Genomic DNA, 20,960 nt, shown 5'->3' with positions numbered 1-20,960 from the left:
TTAACATTTTTAATGCCTTCTAAAAGACTGCCAAACCAAGGAGTTTCCTTATTAAAACCAAACCAAACAAACAAACAAAAAACCCATGGCAGTAAAAGGAAAAAACTTGTTGTGTCCTTAAAAATAAAGCCACACATTTAAAATTCTTTTTGGGGTTTTCCTACTTTCTCTTGTATCTTTAATGAGAGGGCAAAATATGTTAATGGTGGCTGTTGCTATAGCAAGCTAAGGCATCTGTACTCAAGTCTCTTGCTTAATTGCTAATTGCTCTGGAGTGATGAGGTCATGTTAACATCATTGACCCTCTGGGCACATTTATTCTATCAAAATTAACATAGAAATGACCCAAGGCAAATCCTTGTTCTTTCTTCCTCCTTCTTGCTTAGGGTGAGGACTAGCTCTAACTAGTACCACTCTGGCATTCTTTGGCCCTGACTGTGGAAGAATTTTTTTCTGGCACTGATGAAACACTACAAATAAAAAATACTGATTTTCTCACAGAATTACCGACTGTTGAAGATTGCTTTTGAATTTCATTAAAACACTTTTTTGTTTGTTTGTTTGTTTGTTTCTTAATAACTATATACTGTAGTAATTTGGATCACTAGATTTCATTTTGTTACCTCATATATCCAAATCATTAAAAGAAGATATTAATAAATAGCATAAATGTCCTGATAGAGAATGAAACCATGGGTGGGAAATGGCTTACTGCTCAGTTCTTGAAGTAGAACTAACATGCTCAAATATTAGGCATTTGGCAGAGATGCCAGACACAACTAAGTTTTTTGTATTATTTGTCTGTGAGTCCCATAGTAATCTTTTTAATTACACCCTACTTAGAGCTGTGTAGCACACAGCTCAAAAGCTGATTTTTAATGTCCATCAATCATTTTACCTGGCTAGAAGTTTTATAGTCTTTTGCCCACACTAAATGTTAATTTCACATGCCTATGTTAAATCCATATTTCTTAAAATGCTCACAAGTGCAGGTGAGGAAGCCATAATGGAAGATTTCTGATGGTCAGTGGGAGACCAGCAGGCTGGAGATGCTATGTGCTTCTTGGCTAGCTAATGATTTCAGAAGGTAGATAGTTCTGTCATCCACTGAGGACGACAATTTAAGGGACTGCTTCATAATTTAAGACAGATAGTGATCTCTCCCGTAGGCAGCAAAGGTCCTTTCTTTCATGTTTTGCTAGAGCCCTCAAATAAAGCAACTAATAAAGTGAAGCCTCATCTCTCTTGATAGTGAGTTTAAAGGGCAGATGGATAAAGACTTAAAGGAGCTGATTTAACAAGAGTAAGTAGAATAATTACAGGCTGATTTTATAGGCTGGCATTGCTTCTTGAAACTGTACTTCTGCTTTCATGCAAAAGTCCTGACATTCTATAGTCAATAGGACTATTTTAGACAAAAACTTTCATTCTCTCTTTCTCTGTACTACAGACAAAGCTCACATGCTCAGTGGTATGTGGACTGAGGAAGTACGTGAAGCACCCTACTTTGTTTCATTTTTCAGTCTTTCCTGTAACTTTTCAACTTCTTTGGCCGTGAGCAGGAGAAGAATTGGCCACACAAATAAGGTAATTGCCCTGGAAGGCATGAAAGTTACTGGGTAAATCACAAGAAGCTGCAATGTACCACTGCCAGTGCTGGAGGAGGGGGCAGACATCTCCTGCTCACCCTCCTTCCTACTGATGCATGCAGAGCCTGGGAGAACCTCCACTGCCTCAAGTCCTCATTAAAAGCCACTCTTTGTGCCGAGTTTAGAGGACAATCTTTGTGGGGGAGGGTGAGGAACCAGTGGGATAACTGAGAAAAAATGTAAGAAACCTTCTTTGGGAAATACTGGATGGGGAAATTGAGGGTTTCTATTTGCTTTTGTGTCATATTTCAAGACAATTCCACTTGATTATATATGCTTTCTGTCATGCTCTGGGGGTTTTGAACTTCCCATAAAATAAAATAAAACAAAACAAAACAAAATAAAATAAAATAAAATAAAATCTTATTTCAGATTCAGTATACTGCCCAACTCAAATGCAATAGAAATGTTGCAGGCCATTTTAAAATAAAAATGAAGTATATTTTGAAATAAAACAAAACCAAAAGATAATAAAATGTTTTTCTAAATCATTAAAACAAATTTCAAACTTTTTGGGGGAATTGTGTTTGGCTGGAAATGATTCTGGAAGTTTTTTAGAAGACAAAGTCCTCTTCACTAGCACTTTAAGTCTTCTGCAAACTGACAGAGCAGAAAAACAAGAACTTAGTGGAAACAGAAATAATTTCCTGGAAGTTTTGAAAGATTGTATTTGTATCAGTATTTGCTGCACCAAACTGACACAAATCAGAAAAAATGACAAGCTTTTTTTTTTTTTTTTTTTTTTTTTTTTTTTTTTTTTTTTTTTTTTTTTCCAACTATAAACGTTGATCTAATTAAGGTTTTTTCTCCACCTGCAAACCTGATCATGCCTGTGCACTTATATCACCAGAACAACCACAGGTCTAACTTTGACAAAAGGCGACATTGCTAAGAGCAACAGTGGGTCACCAATAGTTGTGTCTACCTCCGAGGTGCACACTGTTTACAGAATATATGTGGCAATGGTGGTGGCTCCCATGGAAAACGTTTCCTCATTGTGAAGTATGATGGCTACTGGTAAGTCTGAAAATCACTCTGAATGCATTTGTTTGCATCCATATATGATCATAAGGCTCACTCACCTTCTATCTTCAGAGAGTATGTCCTTATTCCTAGTGGTGGTGTCTTGAAATACTTTTCTTATGTTTTCAATTACGTTTTCATCCACATACTCATAGTTGTGCTCTTCTTCCTGTTCCTTTTCACTCTCCCACTTTCCAAGTGGGTTATTTGTTAGACCTGAGTAATCAACAAATAAATAACTGTAAGGAAATGGAAGATACTGCCCTTGCCCAGAAAAATGTACAATTCACACACTCAACCACAAAAGTCAAAAACAAAGGAAGCAGTGTTCACTTTTCACATTTTCACAGAGATCTAGAGACTTGCTCAGATTCCCAAACATTTGTACCAGATCAAGAATGAAACCCAGATGAGCATTTTAGAAAATTGTCTTCACTCTTCTAAGAATTCCTCTTTCAGATTTTGCAAAATACTTGTGCTTGAAAAATCTGTGGACAAAACAGATAATCTGTTGTCCACTCCCTGATAGCTATCTGTCCACAGACAAATCTAAGGTTTAATAAAATGGTTATAAAGCGCAGTCACTGAGTGTAAAAGCAGACATATAAAACTGTCTTATCATATAAAGAGATGAGTAGTCCACCTATCTCATGCAGCACCTACCAACCCTATTGCAGACTTGCTTCTGTGCTCATGTGTTTCTTTGCCTGAAGAGAAGAATCTGTAGCTAGGAAACTGTGATGTTATTTTGGGATTTTCTAGAACTAAAATCCCTAATTTCTTCTTATTCAGAAGGCAATAAAACAAAGAGAGATGAAGGCTTGGAAGTGGTGTGAGGTTGAAGTGAAAAGATTTGAAGTACATTTCTTTGTGTCCACTGAGACCAACCTACAGCAATACTGAGGACAAACCTTTCAGAAAGTGGTGGTCTTTTCCCACTAGGGCGGAGACCCTCACAGAAGGCCTGTTTGCAGCTCCAGCTCCTGAGTGTGCTCTGCTCTGATTCGTGGCATCGCAGCAGCTTGATGCTATCATTCACATTGATTGACAGTCTGCTGCCAAAAGGCCCCGTGGTCTCCTGCCTTGCCCATGTGCTCTTATTGCACCCTTGAAACTTAAGGTAATGGCACGGGACATGTGGGACTGTTCATCACACAGAGGAAGACCTTACAAGGATCAGTCATTGAGTGCCCCATGTCCCCTCTCTGGACCCATCATGTCTCTTGGCATTTGCTGTGGTGGGGAAGAGATGGGTCAAGACAAGAACATGGACAAGAACATGGTCAAGACAAGAGATGGGCAGGACAAGAACAGACCGCACTTTGGGTTTGTCCACATTTAATGGAACTGGGAGGACACTCTTTCAAAAGGAAGAAGTTTCGTGTGAAGTGGCAAAACAATGTGAAAGGCTGCTTCTGGAACAGCTGTTTCTGTCTGGTTAATTTGCTACAACATAACCTGAAACAACCTGCAAATGCGTCAAGCCCTCACAGCCTATCTGACGTCTTAGCAAGGCCATGTTTATCAAATATATCCTTCTGTATGGCACTGAGTTTCTCAAACAAGAATTCTCCCAAGCTTGTTCTTGGGACTATGGTGCTCCCCTTCACCAAGAAAATACCTGCATATTCATTCTCTCAGCAATCTCCAGCCCCCACTTGTGTTTGTCCTAAAACTCTCCATTGCCGACGTGTCTCTCCCTGAAAAACTGGGCAGGAGTGATGACTCCTCTTTCTGAAGTTGTGATCCACTCCCTTTTAGAAATTTGAAGTCTAGCAATAACCATTAAGTTCATCAAGTACACAATTTACCATGGACCAGTTTACTCACAAGAACCCCTGCTACCAGATCTTGATATCAAAAGGGGGAGAAGAAAAAAACAAAACCAACAACCACCACCCTGTGATGCAAATTTAATGAAGATCTCACTCAAACATGTGGCCACTCTCTTATAAATAAACATTTCCAGGTTTGCCGTTCATTTGCAGGTTGGCTGTGTTTGATATCAGTAAAAGTAAACTAATGAATAAAACAGGCACCGAAGGAATAAGCTAATCCTTGTGATTCAGCAAGGGAAATATTGTTTGTGCACTTAGACTTGCTAATACGGATATAAAGTACAGGTTGCACACGGATGGCATAGCTAGACTTTCTTCTTTCCCAAACATACACAATCAAAATGATATGCTTCTAAGCAAGACATCTCAAGGAGAAAGGAAATTAATGTCATCAGGCCAGACTAAATCACAGCTGTCCCCAGTCCAAATCAGTGTAGGATGCCTTCTGAAATGTATATATTTACACTTCAATAAAGCATTAAGCAATGAATGGAACAAGCTGAATGATCCCAACGGGATTCTGAACAGTGAAATCAATGCAATTTGCTTCCCTGCTTGAAAAAAATCTATTAGCCTCAACACTGAATTACTGAATCAGATACGCCATCTTAGCCTGCTAAGAAAACAAGGTTTATGTCATCATGCTGTCTATCCATCCATCAATCTTTTCAGTACTTTAAATTTTTTTTTTTTTTTTTTTTTTTTTTTGCCAATTTCAGTCAAATTTGAAAAGGGGGCATAAGTCACAACGTGGTTATAACAAAGAGAGTTGAATTAGTTCCTCTATTGAAAGAAAGGCATGCAGAACACATCTGTTACACACTCCACTTGGCAGCAGACAGCAGGATAAATCAGCATGTTCGTATTGGTTGGCCACTCAACACAGACATAGCTCCAGACCTGCTCTTTTTCATTTGATAGGAGTGCCATAAGGAGAGTTTTGGTTATTATCAGGGAATGAGGGAAAGGAGCAGTGGGGGACAACAGACCTGAACCCTTATTAAAGCAAATTTCATTAACTCTGCTCTTCCTGGAACAATTTGTATAATTATGTTTGGCTTTATAGTGGAAAGGGAGTACTCTGCAGACAAATAATTTCCATTTATCTCACTCATATCTTCAAGTGGGTAGTTGTTTTGTTTTGTTGATTTTTCTTTTTTCTCTTTCTCTCTCTCTCTCTCTCTCTCTTTATTTTATTTTTTTTTACCCCCCTCTGAATATAATTATAATTCTTTCACAGACTTCAAGATCACAAATATTTGTTATAACTCTCCATTCTGGCCTTTTCCAAAATGCAAGCAACAGAAGTAACTTAACCTATCAGTCCTACTGCTAGAATGCAATCAGTGCTAAAAACGTAAGTTCATACAAGGCTGCACAACTAAATATGCCTTGCTATGACCATAACACAGTTTTATAGCTGTGGTAAATATCTCAGCCCATGATTTATGCTGCATAAATTAACATTCAGCCACATTAATAACATGTAATGCTTATAGATATGCCTAACCTGAAAACAATAGTTCTGAATAATTATACACAATAATACTGTGAATTAAACAAGGTGGAGCTATGTCCTTATTTCTGAGCATCACTTAAGTGAAAAAGCTCAGAAGTGAAGAGCATATGCATAAGCCAAAGTGTTTTTATGAACAGTAGTTCTTTATTTGCTGTGGGCCTGGTTCCGATGGTCCTCGATGTTAATGAGAGCTAATTCCTTAGGGAGTGCTACTGAAAGCCATTGAGTGATAGCAGAATCAGAGCCAATAAAAGTAATGAACTGTTCCCTGGGCTGGTATCCATCAGTCATTCTTTCATTTGGTGATTTAGGATGTCTTTAAAAGCTGTTAAGAATCAAAATATTTCATATGCACTGTAAGGTTAAAATTTAATTTATATTTAATATTTATTATTTAATATTTATCTGTGCCTGGAACTTAATAGGCCATTGTTTGGAAAAGACAAATCTTAAAGTTTGTTTCTTAATAAAAAATAGACTTCCAGAAAGATACAAATGTTGACTTCTTTCACTGTCCTTTATTTCCAAGTATTCTTCTTTGCCACTGCTTCTCTAGTCTACCCTGATGAATTTATTGAGTCTTTACAGTCACTGATGTCCACTATTCCATTACTGCTTCTTTCTTGTAAAATAAACACTCAGTATATCAATAACTCAATATATCAATAAATAAATAGATAAGACCTGGACAGGCTAGAGAGATGAATAGGAAGAAACCAAATGAGGTTTAATAAGAGCAAGTGTAGAGTCCTGCACCTGGGAAGGAACAGCCACATGTATCAGTACAGGCTGGGGGACAACCTGCTGGAGAGGAGCTCTGAGGAGAAGGACCTGGGGGTCCTGGTGGACAATAGGTTGACCATGAGCCAGCACTGTGCCCTTGTGGCCAAGAGGGCCAATGGGATCCTGGCATGCATTAAAAGGAGTGTGGCCAGCAGGTCAAGCTCCCCCTCTACTCTGCCCTGGTCAGGCCTCACCTGGAGTACTGTGTCCAGTTCTGGAATCCCTGGTACAAAAAAAGACAGGGATCTTTTGGAAATAGTCCAGCAGAAGGCCACAAAGATGATACGGGGCCTGGAGCATCTTTCTTATGAGGAAATGCTGAGAGACCTGGGTCTGTTCAGCCTGGAGAAAAGACTGAGAGGGGATCTTACCAATAAATACCTGAGTTGTGGGAGACAGAGGGATTTGGCCAACCTCTTGTCAGTGGTTTGCAGGGACAGGACAAGGGGCAATGGTCACAAGATAGAGCACAGGAAGTTCCACACCAACCTGCAAAACATTTCTTCATGGTGAGGGTGATGGAGCAATGGGACAGGCTGCCCAGGGAGATTGGGGAGACTCCTTCTCTGGAGATATTTAAGACCTGTCTGGACACCTACCTGGGCAGCCTGCTCTAATGACACTACTTTGGCAGGGGGGTTGGACCCGACGATCTTTCGAGGTCCCTTCCAACCCCTTCAATTCTGTGATTCTGTGAACTCTCACAGATGAGAAATGTTTACCACAGGTTTTAATGAATAGCATGTTTTGGGTGTCATTGTACCTCAGCACAGGAGGGTACAGAGAAGGTCTCAGTGCCCCACCATGCACCCCACCCGCTCTCAGCTGCTGCTCTGCACAGCCGCTTTCTCCCAGGGCTGGTGCAGCTGGAGAAATGCCACAAAACTGGATGGCACATGCAGAAAGTGGGAGAAGTGATTCATGCAAAGTCCCCCCCCGGTCACCTGGCATATAATCTTGCAACAGCTCCTTTTAACTGCTTCTACATGCTTCTGGAGCCTCTGCATATTACTGCAATTAAAATCAGTCAGATCTAATAAATGAGGGAAATACAAAAGGATGCAGAGCACTTTCTGTCCCTGTTGTATGTTAGATTTTAGTGAAGAACAAAACAGATTGAAAATCTTTATACATAATCTACCAAAGTGTACTCACCATCCTATTAAATGATTCAATCTCTTTATTTTAAGTCGTTTTCTTACTTTTTTTTTTTTTTTTTTTTTGGCTTATCTCAGAAGATGCATCAGCAATGAATATGTTTTTTGATAATGGCTCAAAAAACAGGGAAAAGAGTACAATTATTTTTCTAAAGATAGTGGAGCCAAAGGATGTAATAACAGTTTTGCCCTAATCAAATATAGAATTAAAGTACAGAAGCTGGAGGGAATTGTCATACATGTACACATGTACACAGTATAGAACTCCTAATTCATATTGCTTATCTTTATACATCAATTCAGAACACTACTGTAGATTTCCTGAGACAATGTGAAAGAAAGAAGAGGTTTTGTTTTTTATTTTGTTTTGTTTTCAAAATAATTCAGAATTCTATGTTTTGCTTAAAGCTTTTGAAAATATTAAGTTCAATTCATTGTATTATTCAGTTTAAAGTATAGCCACATAACCAAATGTATTGCCCTAAATGATAGAACAGCAAGCTACAGCACAGGGGCAGAAATTTCTTAAACCATCTTCATGCCAAAGCTAGTATACATTTTATGTGTACTCTGAACTGCAATCAGAAGCCCCATTCCTTTTTCTTTTTTTTTTTCCAGCCCACTCGCTTCCAAAATCAAGTGCCTAAAGTCAGAAAAGCATAAATAGCTTCCCTAAAATATCTTGGCATCAATAAACAAAATCAACATAAATATTATTTTTTTTTATTGCAGAATGTAACAACTCCAGAAACCTAAGGCATATGCAAGAAGATTAGGTGATGTTTTCAAGACGCCACTTAGAATAAATTTCAAGGTTAAAGCAAAACAAACTGATATAGCAGATTTCAGATGAGAGTTATGATCCTGGAGAAGTGCTGCTATTTCTAATGAATTCAAACTCAGTCAAATCTAAGAAAATAAGATAATATCTTTAGTGGCCAATTCAAGTTTAACTGCAACACAGGAAAAAAAAAAAAAAAAAAAAAAAGTTCTATTTCTTAGAAACAAAGATAACAAATCCTATCTTCACTAACATGAACTCTGCAAGGAAACACCATAGAGGCGTAGAGGCCTTAAAACTGAAAGAAAAACGTTGCCTTTTCTTTTCAGATCTGGCCTATGGTAAGAAGTAGTAATTGTGCCTGTAAATGTTTTTGTTTTTTTTTGTTTGTTTTTTTTTTTTTTTGAAAGCACAGATTCATTATCCTTATTAGGAATTTGAAGCAGGTTGGTGCTTTGGAGGGTGGCTTAACATTCACTAGTAGAAGTTTAAAAATTAGTCAGTGAATGGTGCATTTCCTCCCACTCAAAATCCACAGGAGTGTGTCTGTGTTATTAGTCTTGACATATTTTCTAATCCATTATCCTGTGAATTAGCAGAGCAGAGAATACTCTCTGGAACAGACAAGCTTGCTGCACGCAACAGTGGACTCCTGGGGATCCCTTGACTGGCCAGGAAGAACTGCTTTATCATCTAATCCAATCTCCTGTATAATTTTGCAGTTATCTTTGAATTAAGCCCAGTAATTAGGGCTATACTAACACACAGCTTTCAGAAAAACCTTTAGCTTTGATCTGGGTATGTCAGTGTACAATCCATCACAATTCTTTGGTCTAGGTTATTAAATCTGCCTATCTCCAACATTTAACTCACACTATACTCAAATTTAGGTACTTTGAAAAGGGAGGTACTCTAAGGCAGTTAAACAAGAAGCAGTTTCATAGCCTTCTAAAAGAAACTTTATGACTCTTGATTTTCAATGGATGTGCTGCACAGAGGTCCTAAGAGTTTGTTTGAAAACCCTCAGAAACAGAGGCTATTCTTTATCTGATCTTAAGTGAGTAGTCTAAATTAATGTAGTTTATAGGGTGAGCTTAAAAACTAACTGCAAATTTCATGAGGAATAAGGCAACAGATATTTATGTGGTTTGAAATCAGAAGCATGGGTAAGAACTCGGCCAGATGGGAAGAAAGTGATGCAAATCTTTGCAGCACAGGGGCAAGCAAGCCTTCAGCAGCCCTGACACCAATGTTTTCTCTAGTACACTTGGGCATACACCTAGGACTATTTGCAGAGTACAGGTCTCTATCTATAAATTTAGGGAACAGGAAAAGAAAAAATAGAGGTAGGAAATGATTAGGGAAAAAAAAAAAAAAGAGAGCCTGACTGATACCTGAAGTTTGAAATAAATGTTTCCTACTGGAAGCAGGAAGAATTAAGTCAGTAATCTACCATTGTCTTTTTGTTTGAAACATCAAACATCTGAGCACTATTCTTACAGTTCAAGCACCCCTAAAAGTTGTTTGGAAATGGGCTGGGAAGCCTGCTTGCTGAGGATGAGGAGAGCAACTGGACCTCATTAACCATGCACATCTTAAAGTCAATATGCAAGCCTCAAAGAAAAATGTATCTTTAAATATTTTGAATTGAGATCTCAGATGGTATCTGGTCTGGGCCCATCTCCCTCCTGACGTAGATCTGCTCACTGTACAGAAAGACAAACCAGTTGGGCAGCAGCCGAAGTGATCACAACACCTGACAGTTTTATGGCAATATACAGAAACACAAGCTAGTCCCAACATAAAGAATGGAAGGAAATGGCCACCTCCAAATGCTGTTGTTGGACAAAAGCCTTAGCAATGGTAACTCCAAACTTCTTTTCTCAGCCAGGGTGTCTCAGTTTAGAAACAACTGCATAGTTCCTGTAAGAGGCACAGGAAACAACAGCATGACACTGCTCCTCGCTACAGGAACTGAGCTGCTGAGTTCAGAAAAATCTCTGAAAAATCTTGACTATAAAGGCATTATGTGACTTCAGCCTTTGTGGCTTTTCCAGTCTGTTAGGAGGCTAAACCCACCAAGGTAAAGCACCTTCATGAGCACTGAGACCCACACTTGTGGAGAAGCCTGTCATCATAATCTTTAAGTCTGGCTTACTTCAGTAAGGATGCCTTTGTCATGTTTTCTTCAGATGTGTCCCTCCCCACTTCTTGTGTCTGACTCACCCCACAAAGACCAACCCATGCAAGTGATCCAACTGATCCTTGCATGGACAGAAGTGATGTGCAGGTAGTTTCATTGACATCAGAGAGTACATCATTAACCCATCCTGGTAATTACTTTGTTCTAGAGCTTAAACAGAGCATGTCATTCTCTTCAACTGCCAGTGTGAAATCTTCACTATTTACCACTATAAAATCTAATCAGATCATTAAACAGTAACAAAATGGATCTTACAGGGAGATTCTTCAAAGCCACAGAATAACAAATATGTGACTATCTTTCAAAACAGCCAGATACCTAAATACCTTCAGAAAAACGGTCCCCAAATAATCAGCTTCCACAGCAGTACAAATCAATGAATATTCAACGTGCTACAGTAATCTTTCAATATAAAAGTTATGTTGCATTTGTGTAGGTTGACCTTTTTAGGAGTCTCACACACTGAATGAGAAGACAATAAAGAGAAATTTTGTGGGAATTATTCTTACAATGATATCAATTATCATTTAACAAATACTGTGGGAATGAGTATTTGTGCCTTAATCTTCCAAACGTTCCACTGTTGTAATTAATGTGAGGTGTTCATATTTCAGTTATAACCCATGACTGACAGATCAATGAAATCAACTGATTTTTTTGTATTAACTTCAAACTATTTTGTACTTGTCCTCATATCATCTAGCTTCTCAACTTCAATATGTTCTGAAAAAAGGAAAAAGTTGAAAGATAAATAGAAAACCTAACCAGTTATTGAATAGTCTTGGGAAATCCAAGCAAATGACAAATTTTAAAGCAATTAATGGTCAAGTAATTTTCTCAACATTATTTTTTCTTCAAAATACAAAAGTATGAGTTGAAGACATCTTCATATACTTAGTGTAAACTGCTTCCTCATCCTTAATACCTGCTAGAATCAGCATTTTTTGTCATAAATGATATAAAGTTTCCCAAAGGAAAAGGAAAGTGCATCTTTCCAAACAAGTCTGTTCCTATAAACTACTGAATATTTATGTTACAGTGTCAAACAGAGTTTAACACTATGCTGCTGTTGAAAGCTTGGATAAATTTGCCTTATAGCATTTATGGAGGAAGAACAGAAATGTTTGCTTTTTATTGGTTTTGACAAATCCACAGATTCCAAATGAAATCACACAAAATAATCCTGCGTGCAAATTATTTATTGGGGTTAGGGTTAAGATTTGTTGTATTAATAACTTAAACCATAAATCTTAACTGACCTTTAATCACAGCGGCTTCTACTAATGTAGGTTTCTCAGTCATGTCCTTCACATTGTCATGATGCACCAAATCATTTTGACAACTAACTTGTAATTCTGAAACATCAGCAGCTTGATTTGCACATGATTTCTTGGTGGTGTCTACACAGAAATTCTGAAATTACATAGAAGAACACATTGACTTCACATGTAAATTGTTGCTCCAAACTGAATACTTTCAGAGATGTGATTCATAAAAGCAACATTCTTTGGGCTGCTTTTATGAAATTTAACCACAAATTGTCAAAGCAATTCATTAATCACATTTCCCGTAATGCTTGTCTTTACGACAAATACTTCACAAAATATCATGAGTAGAAGACACTCTTGGTAAAGAAATTACCTTTAGAACGTATCTCAAGACTGCCTTTTCTTTATTTGTGTGTATGGACTCATGTAAACACATTTATTTATGCCTTTTGGTTGACACAGGTTTCTTTCTGATTAACTACTTTTATTGTATTGATCTTTCATTTGATGGGTTCTGATATATATTGCATCACAGGTTCATATGAACTCTGACATTTCAATTACATTTATTCAGTGGCATTCATAGCATGGTGAGTATAGTTAGATGATAGAAATAGATGATTAAGACATAATTAACTGTAGTATTATAACATTGTAGAAAGTAAGTTATGTGGCAGTAATACTTTACTCCTTGAATTTCATGCCTGATACATATATTTTCATAATTCTGTTTTTTGTTTTTTTTTTTTTTTAATTGTGAGTTATTAGTTATAAATTCTTTCAGTCAGGAAAAATAAAATTACCTGTGCAAATAAGTGTCAATTAAAAGTGTCAAAAAGTGTATCTTCATTGAAGCTATACAGTAGCTGCAGCATTCTTACAGTCCAATTATAATCATTATACTAGAAAGTCTGCATTTATTTTAAATAATAAGCATAGATTTTTCATTCAAAAACATTTGTAGATTTTCCTCAGCAATGATAAAATCATTTCTATTCAGAGACAGAAGGTTGCATTGGTAAAACTGACAGTAGTGACCCAGCAATACTGTCTGATCTTTTCAGAATCAACCCACAGTTTGTGAAAGCACAACATGAACTCAGTTTTTATGACAATCTGCCCCTTCTGAAAAGATATCAGCTAGCAACAGGAAAGTCTCTGGTAATTGAAATAGAAAATTTGAGATAGCATATTAAGTGGAAGAGCTCAGGATGAAATCTGAAAAATGTATGGACAATTTTCCTCGGTAGGTGAGTCATGACATGACATAATTGGAAGACCATCATTTTTCAGTTAGAAGAACCCAAGGTAGTTATCTCCATTTTCTGAAATAAACACTGAAACCTCAGTCTGCAGGGGCTGACTGAGTTACAGTATTCAATGCAAGTTTGTGCAGCACAGGCTGTACAATGCTGGCTAGCGCTCTTCGTGATTGCAAAAGAACCTCTGATACTAAGCAAAGCTTAAAGTAGTGATGTAATTCATGGAAACATCAGGGATTTGTACAAAAAGAAACACAGCTGAGGAATATTTTGCAAAGAGGACAGAAATGTCAGAAGAAGTTCTTAAAAGAAAAATAACCCAATGGAAAAAATACTGTTCAAACTAGGATGATACTCCAGCGTATTGTAGAACAGCTTCACTGGAGTTACAGGACCTTTGTCTTTCTTCCACCAGCAAAGTGTGGCCTTTGTTTTATTTCTGGTTCTTTTCCTGACCATCTGCACCTAAACACACCTATGTGTTGCCAGCCTACCCTGGCAATATGAATACATTTTACAATTACTTAATGAGAAATGTCCTCCTTTTGCTTGAGGAAAATACATTCTTCAGTAACAATTTTTCAAATGCGTCACTGAATTTGTACTGTCCTCTGTATCATTCATATCTGTTTGTCACAAATGAAAGGTCTTGGAAGAGGCAGGGAGATATTTTTATTCATTGGCAGATTGTTCCTGTGTTCAAGTTATTGAGGATACTGGCCACACAGAATGCTTTCACTCAAAAGACAGTTTTCAGGTAACTGGGGGACATTAATTTAAGTACTAGAAATATAAAAATAATGCTTTCAACACGATTTCTCTCTTTTTTTTTTTTTTTTTTTTTTTTTTTTCCAGTCAACTCCCTATTTTTTATATTAATCCTAGCAATCAATATCAGGAATGAGTATGTTCAGATTATTTGTTTTGTGTTACCTTAACTAACTTAAAAACAAGCCATGCTATCAAAATGGAAAGATTCCCTCATTAGGAAGAATGTAACTGAAGTCTGTGCTAACCTTATCAGTCATCAGCAAAACCACACACTGTGATACAATGGTTACCTGGGGCACACTGCAAATAAATTTAAATATGCAGAACTCAAACATTTAAGAACAAACAGGATAACAGAAACTGGACTGTAACTTCATTATATGCTGAAATCTGATATCCCTTCAACATTCTTAATGGAGCTATAAATAACAGTTATACCAGAGACAAACAGAGATAAGATGCTTTTTAAAACTACACGCACACACACACACACACACAAACCAATTTTTTTAAAAAAAAAGGCAGAGCAAAGTCTTACAGTCATCTTCCAAATAAATACTAGGCAGGCTTAACAGTACAGGGTTTTCATCTACTTGGAGTCATTGGTCTGGTGATTTAAAGAAATCGGGATACCAGCCTTGCTTTCAGTACTGTTACTGCCAGAAGAAACACTGAATCAGTTAAAAACTTTATTTTTTCAGTCACTTCTTTTAACAGGCTACACAAGAGGATATCCCAAATCTCAACAACTACAAGTGTGCGAACTAAAAACAAATTACCTCAATAGCTAAGCATTGCCCATTACATCTCTAGGTTCACTCACTGTCCAAGAACACTGTCTCAGAAGACGGAGTCGTAAAGGTAAGGTAGCGTAAGACTGCACAGTCCTTCTCAGGAAATAAGAGGTGTTAATTCAAGCAGGATACAACAAAGTGTGAGGCTCATGTGAGAACTAAAGATCTGGGGATGAATCATCCTAGTAAGAACAGAAGTTGCAGCATTCTGCAGAAGTTGTAAATGAGTCCAGAGTTTAACCAAGATACATAAACTGAAAACACTGAAGTAGCAAACTGAGTTTCAGAGCAAACAGTTTGAATGAATTTCCCTTGGTTACCTGAAGAGCTTAACACACTACTGCTTGTGTGCATGTGCATGAACTCATATTATATAACAGTTTCCCTCCCCTTGCCTGCTCCAAAAGCAGTGACATCTGACATCATTCTTGTTCTTATGAACAGCATCAAAGAAATAGCAATGTTTTGCCCATCTACAGCACTTGTCACAAAAAAAAAAAAAAAAAAAAAAAAAAAAAAAGCTTTCCAAAATGTCAATTTCCCCTGAAATTTAAGCATGTTAGCATCTCCTTCTCACAGTTACAAGGTATATTCTGTCTTCAGAAAATCAGGCTATAAATAGTTGCCTCCCTGCAAATATTTCTTTCATTACTATGTGTAATTGTTTTCGAACTCATTTACGTTTCTGATATCAACATCATGTGGCAATGAGTTTGAAAGTTTACTTCTGCATTTCTGCATCTTGTAAATTGTCCTTTACAAAAAAAAAACAGTCCTACCAAATCATTTCATGCAGCCATTGTATTCACTCTCTGTTTACCTTCTCACCGCATTCAGGTTTTTACAGACATATTTAACCTCTCTCCAGAGTCCACTCTTGCTCAGGCTGAGGAGCTCTAGTCTATAGCATTTTTCCTCTTAAAGGAGCCAAATTATAATCCATGATGCAATGGACCCTGAAATATCTGCTTCTTTTCAAGATAGCAGCCTGAAAAACTACTGAAGGCAGTTCAGTATACTGCATATACTGCTGGCAGCACTATTTGGTCACAACTGCTCAGTAAGTCAAGGAAAAATACTCTGGAGGAGAGATCCAGGAAAGCTACTATAACCTCTGAGACAGAATAGAAGAAAGTGAAGCTCTTAAAGTACACAAGGTGAAAAAGCTGTTAAATCTGTTTATAAGGAAAGGAAATTATACATGTGTTCATAATACACATTATTGTTTTGGTTGCTTTTTTTTAAGGGAAAAAAAAAAAAAAAATAGAAGAAGCCTCAACAGTATCTAGAACATTCAGAGTAAAGAAGGAAAAGCAACATTTGTTTAAAGTGCAGAAAAATGTGGGAGTAAATATGAAACCAACAGCTGTCATAGTCTCTGAAAATGCTGTGAGAGATGTAGTGGCATAAACCAGTCTGACAAAACTATGCCTTTCCAGACAGAAAGTCAAGCTGTTATATGATTACAAATGACTCTAGTGAAGAGGAGTACTCATTTGTCGGAGCAATCAGTGCTGGACATGGCACTACACCTTTGGAGTACATTTATTGTGAGTCACCCATGCTAGCAGATACAGATCATAAACCTTTTACTGCAATCTTTAAAGACAGTTTGGAGTGGCACTCTTGCTGCCTTTAGAAACTCAAGCCAAAGCTATAGACATATATCTTTGCTTTGGCATATCTTCCACTGTTATATTTACTTGTAAAATGCTTAATTGCTGCATGTACCTTTCCAACAGAAAAACAAAACAAAACAAAAAACCTGCATATATAGAAAGAAAGTGTGATAAATGGTTTTGCAGTCAAAATACATTGCACTCTTTCCAGACAAAAAAGACAATTTATCAGAACAACCTACAAACAAACGTTCTACAAGAGAGTCAAACAGCAGAATATTCATGGGGAAGCCCAAATCATGGCAAACAATACTTTAGTTTTTAATAGTTTGGAGAGTATTTTAAAGAAATTATGAGAGGGAGGCACAGAGAGACACATCAGTACAAGTATAACAGGGTAGTCATAGTTGCTGATATAGAGAAAACTTGCTGCTATATAGAGAAAACTTCATGAGTTTCAGAGCAACCTACAGAATGAAAACCTACCTACAGCAATACAGATAATCAATAGAGATAAACTTTTTTTATACCTGCATGATTTTCTGTAGAGACAATTAAGAACTGCAGTGAATCAGAGAAGAATCCCAGGTTTTGATTCCCATACTGTACTGATACAGAACCAGGATAAATGCTATCATAATCAGAGCCATAGACAATCCTGAGACAGAGACCAAAATTCTCTCTCAATTTACAAGACCATAAACTGGAGTAACTAAATGTCTTTAAAATTTTTCAGTCCAGATTTTCATATTAGTCAAATATTAGTCAAAATAAATAAAATTTCACCAACTATATAAATAGAAGAAGGAATGAGCACTTCCATGTAACAGATGGGAAACACAAAATCAAATAATAGAAATACACAAATGGAAATTGCTGACACCTCTTAAGAAATTTGCATTATTATGTCAGACAGTCAGGACTGATTTATTCCACTTGAAAGGAAATAATTACCTTTAGATTATTACTCATTTGTATCCCAAGGTAGCCTTCTTACATGATCTATTGGTGAGACAACTAATCCTGCAGATCAAAGTAATTTTTGCAAGGGCACAGTGTACCTGTGGTTAAGGGTACTGACAAGGGTCTGTGATTTTGTAGTGAAGAATTTTAACAGCCTTCCCCATTGCACTGATTCCAATACATGATATCAAACCTTCATTTTCCACAGTCCAATGGAGTGTGGAAAAGGAGAAGAGCTAGTTAGAAGACGCTTGAGAAAGGCCATGGGCAATAAAGAGGATCCTCATTTAGCCTCATTAACATACAGGACAGGAACACTTTGGAGAATTATTATTTGCCTCCAGAACTCGTAAGGTACTATAAACTACAGATGAACTATTTTTGCCAAAGAAGGGGTCAAGGTTATATCATTTCAAAGGCAGGAACAAAATTACATTAGTTTGTGAGCTCTTTTCTGCCTAAAAGGCACATGGAACCTCTGGTTAAATTACTGGGTTTTGATCAGGGTTCGGAGCCTTAACTAGTTTCTCCCTCACCAGGTACTTTCTGTATGCGCTTACAATATTGCAATTAATTAGATGTTCATTGTCAATAGTCCATGTTTTCCCAAGAGTTACAATGAGGATGTTACATAATAAACCAATGATAGACCATGGGCAGATGCCACTGTAGGCAAATTCTTAGGGTTCAAAATGTGTATTTGAAATGCAGTACTTTCCTGAAAGTAGGGAAAGAATTAGTTTATCCTTGCTCAAAGCATGAATAAGAATGTCTGGATTTCAAAAACAAAACAGAGCAGAAAGTCATGTTTTAGCTATATCCGTTTCTAAATAAATAAAACCAACATATCAGACTGAATGGTCTTTCAGAAATCAATGGCACGTAGAACATGCTGAGCTTGCATGACTATTGCGATGGCATACTAACAAAGAACAAACAGTGAAGGAAAAGACATTTCTGTAAGACGAGAACAAACTCTTCTCTTCTGGTAGGCAAGGAGGGTGCTTGCGGTGGACAGGAGCCTCAGCAGCCGCTAGATGGCTGTATTCCCTGCCTTATGCCAGCCTGGGCACGTCAAACTTTGCAAGGGTTTACATTTCATCGGTAAAACAATAGGTAAAAACTTAGCACACCCTCTCTCGCCTGAGAAAGATTTCTCCTTCTGGTCCACCCGCTTCCCCCCATCTAAAACCAAAAGCAAAACAAATCTCGCAGTTGTATCTGGGGCTGGGCAGAAAGAAAATATTCATCTAATTTGATAATTTATTGTGTAGTGTTATGCATTGAAATGCTAAAACCCGGTAACTAAACAGACTGAGGTTTGATCATTTAGGGGGAGCAGAAAATGGGGAAAAACAAGCGTTCCAGACAACAGGATAACTTTTAAAATTAGGGCTGTTGTATGTGCACGGCACAAGCTTTACAAGGAAATCTCATGATGGCTTTGAGAAAGTAATGAAATACTGCTACTCTTCATGGATAGTTCCCACACTTCAGGTAGAAAATTGAGCTAAAATAAATTATTGAGCTAAAATAAATTGTATCACGTTATCAATAAAAAATTTGCAAGTGTGTACCTCTATTACATTCTACTATAATTCTTTGCTTGCTCCAGAATTTCAGAACCCCAAGATTTCTGTTCTTAATCTAATTACTTTCATGCACACATTCAATGTTCTCAATACTTATTTAACCATTTATTGCTGATTAAGATCTTTTTCTTTTCCAGAGTCTGTCCAAGACTGGCACAGAGTATATCTCAAGAGATTTTGAAATGAATCTTTGCTAAAAAAAGGGTCCTTTATGCCTGTGGGTAACTAGAAATGTCAGTCTCATTCCCAGGCATTTTTCTGCTGTTCCATGTGTATATAATTAATAATAATAATAATAATAATAATAATAATAATAATAATAATAATAATAATAATAATAATAATAACAATAATACAGGGCATCCTTGAAACAGTCTTATTTAGTCAGCACAAAATCACCAGGCTTACATTTTCAGATATTAGTAATACAAATCATAAAGGGTATTTTAAGATCTTTTTTTAGCAATAGTTTAAACGCAAAATACAGAACTCTCTTCATTATCCCCTTCTCATGAAACACATAAAGGGATAAGGAGTTGTTCCCCAGAGCCTCACTGCAGAGAACAGACTTTTCTCATCTTTATGTAATGTATATGATGTCTGCATTACATTTGTTTTTGCAGATACACCTGCTCATCAAGGCCTGCCTTTTTTTTCCAAGCATTTAGTCTTCAGCATCATTAGCAATCAAGTATTATTTTCCACATTTTATATGCTGGCAAAGTGAAACATGCTCTTGTCCACAAAAGCCTCAAAAACTGAGTGGGAACCAGTGATGTCCACCCAGCTGCCTCCTTTCCACCCATCCCACCTCCTTGCCATGCTTTTGGTGCAGGTGGCACTGCCTGCCCACCTTGCCTGTTCATCTTAGCCACAATAGTGAGTGCTCAGATACAAAAAAGAGGCCTCGGTTGTCTGAGGTTGGACAAAGAAATGCAGTTAGCAGCCACCTGTGAAAATTCCGGTTTCCATGACACTCACTGCATGAGAAGGCATCTGTGAGCTGAAGCAAGAACAGGACCCTGTTTTTGTTCAGGTGCCTTAGCCCCAAGGCAGGCTCTGCTCTTCCCCTGGCCAACTCATCCACTGAGCAGTAAACTTCTTGGGAGGAGAAAAAAAAATTCTGAAGGTGTAAATTATTAAGATCTGCTACTGTATCACAAATACATCTCACCTCAGCAAATGGAAGTGCTTGTTTGTTCAAAGACTATGAAATGTTGTATGTTGTGAAATCACCACTTAAGCAGAAGATGCGAATTCTTCTCATTTATCTTAATGGGACATTAACTGGAAATTTAATTACAAGGGAGAGCTAATTATCTGCAGGTTTGCCAAACTGCAGATGGAATCTACTCAACAGAACGAAATCTGAATGCTGAAGTCAACGCGAACAGAAGTTCAATTTAATGTGGGAAAATTTGAACTGAAACCAAATGAAAAGAAGAAAAAAAAATCCTGTAACTCCTCTCAGAGAATCTCAAATGAGACACCCCTCACTGCACCATTCTCCTGGCTGCCTCTGCCTCAATCCTCTTATCTTCTTTGTCCCTATAAAAAATAAAAAAATAAAAATAAAATAGTAATAGTAATAGTAATAATAATAATAATAAACACACTAGTCCAGGTCAAAATACATCTCAGTATCTTTTCTTCACCATTGTCATAAACAGACACAATGGAAGAGCAAGGACAGAGCCAGACTATCTGTTCCCTCCAAACGCATTCTCGGCCTCTAACT

General features: G+C 37.3%; 1 protein-coding gene across 3 annotated transcripts in view; it reads right to left on the bottom strand.

The window, feature by feature from the left end:
- THEMIS (thymocyte selection associated) overlaps positions 1–20,960 on the bottom strand; it is a 90,742-nt gene that overhangs the window by 4,166 nt on the left and 65,616 nt on the right. For 2 of the 3 annotated variants that reach the window (XM_068677491.1, XM_068677490.1), the window contains 2 exons: positions 12,213–12,366; positions 2,732–2,888 (listed from right to left, as the gene is read on the bottom strand). In XM_068677491.1, the coding sequence (XP_068533592.1) occupies positions 2,732–2,888; positions 12,213–12,366 (311 nt within the window). Of the gene's footprint in view, positions 1–2,731; positions 2,889–12,212; positions 12,367–20,960 lie in introns of those variants that run through there. The other variant, XM_068677492.1, reaches the window with a different exon arrangement.

The sequence above is a fragment of the Anas acuta genome, chromosome 3 (genome assembly GCF_963932015.1).
Source record: "Anas acuta chromosome 3, bAnaAcu1.1, whole genome shotgun sequence".
NCBI classification, from domain to species: Eukaryota; Metazoa; Chordata; class Aves; order Anseriformes; family Anatidae; genus Anas; species Anas acuta.
The sequence above is the reverse complement of the archived record's forward strand: the minus strand, read 5'-3'. Positions and strand labels throughout refer to the sequence as shown.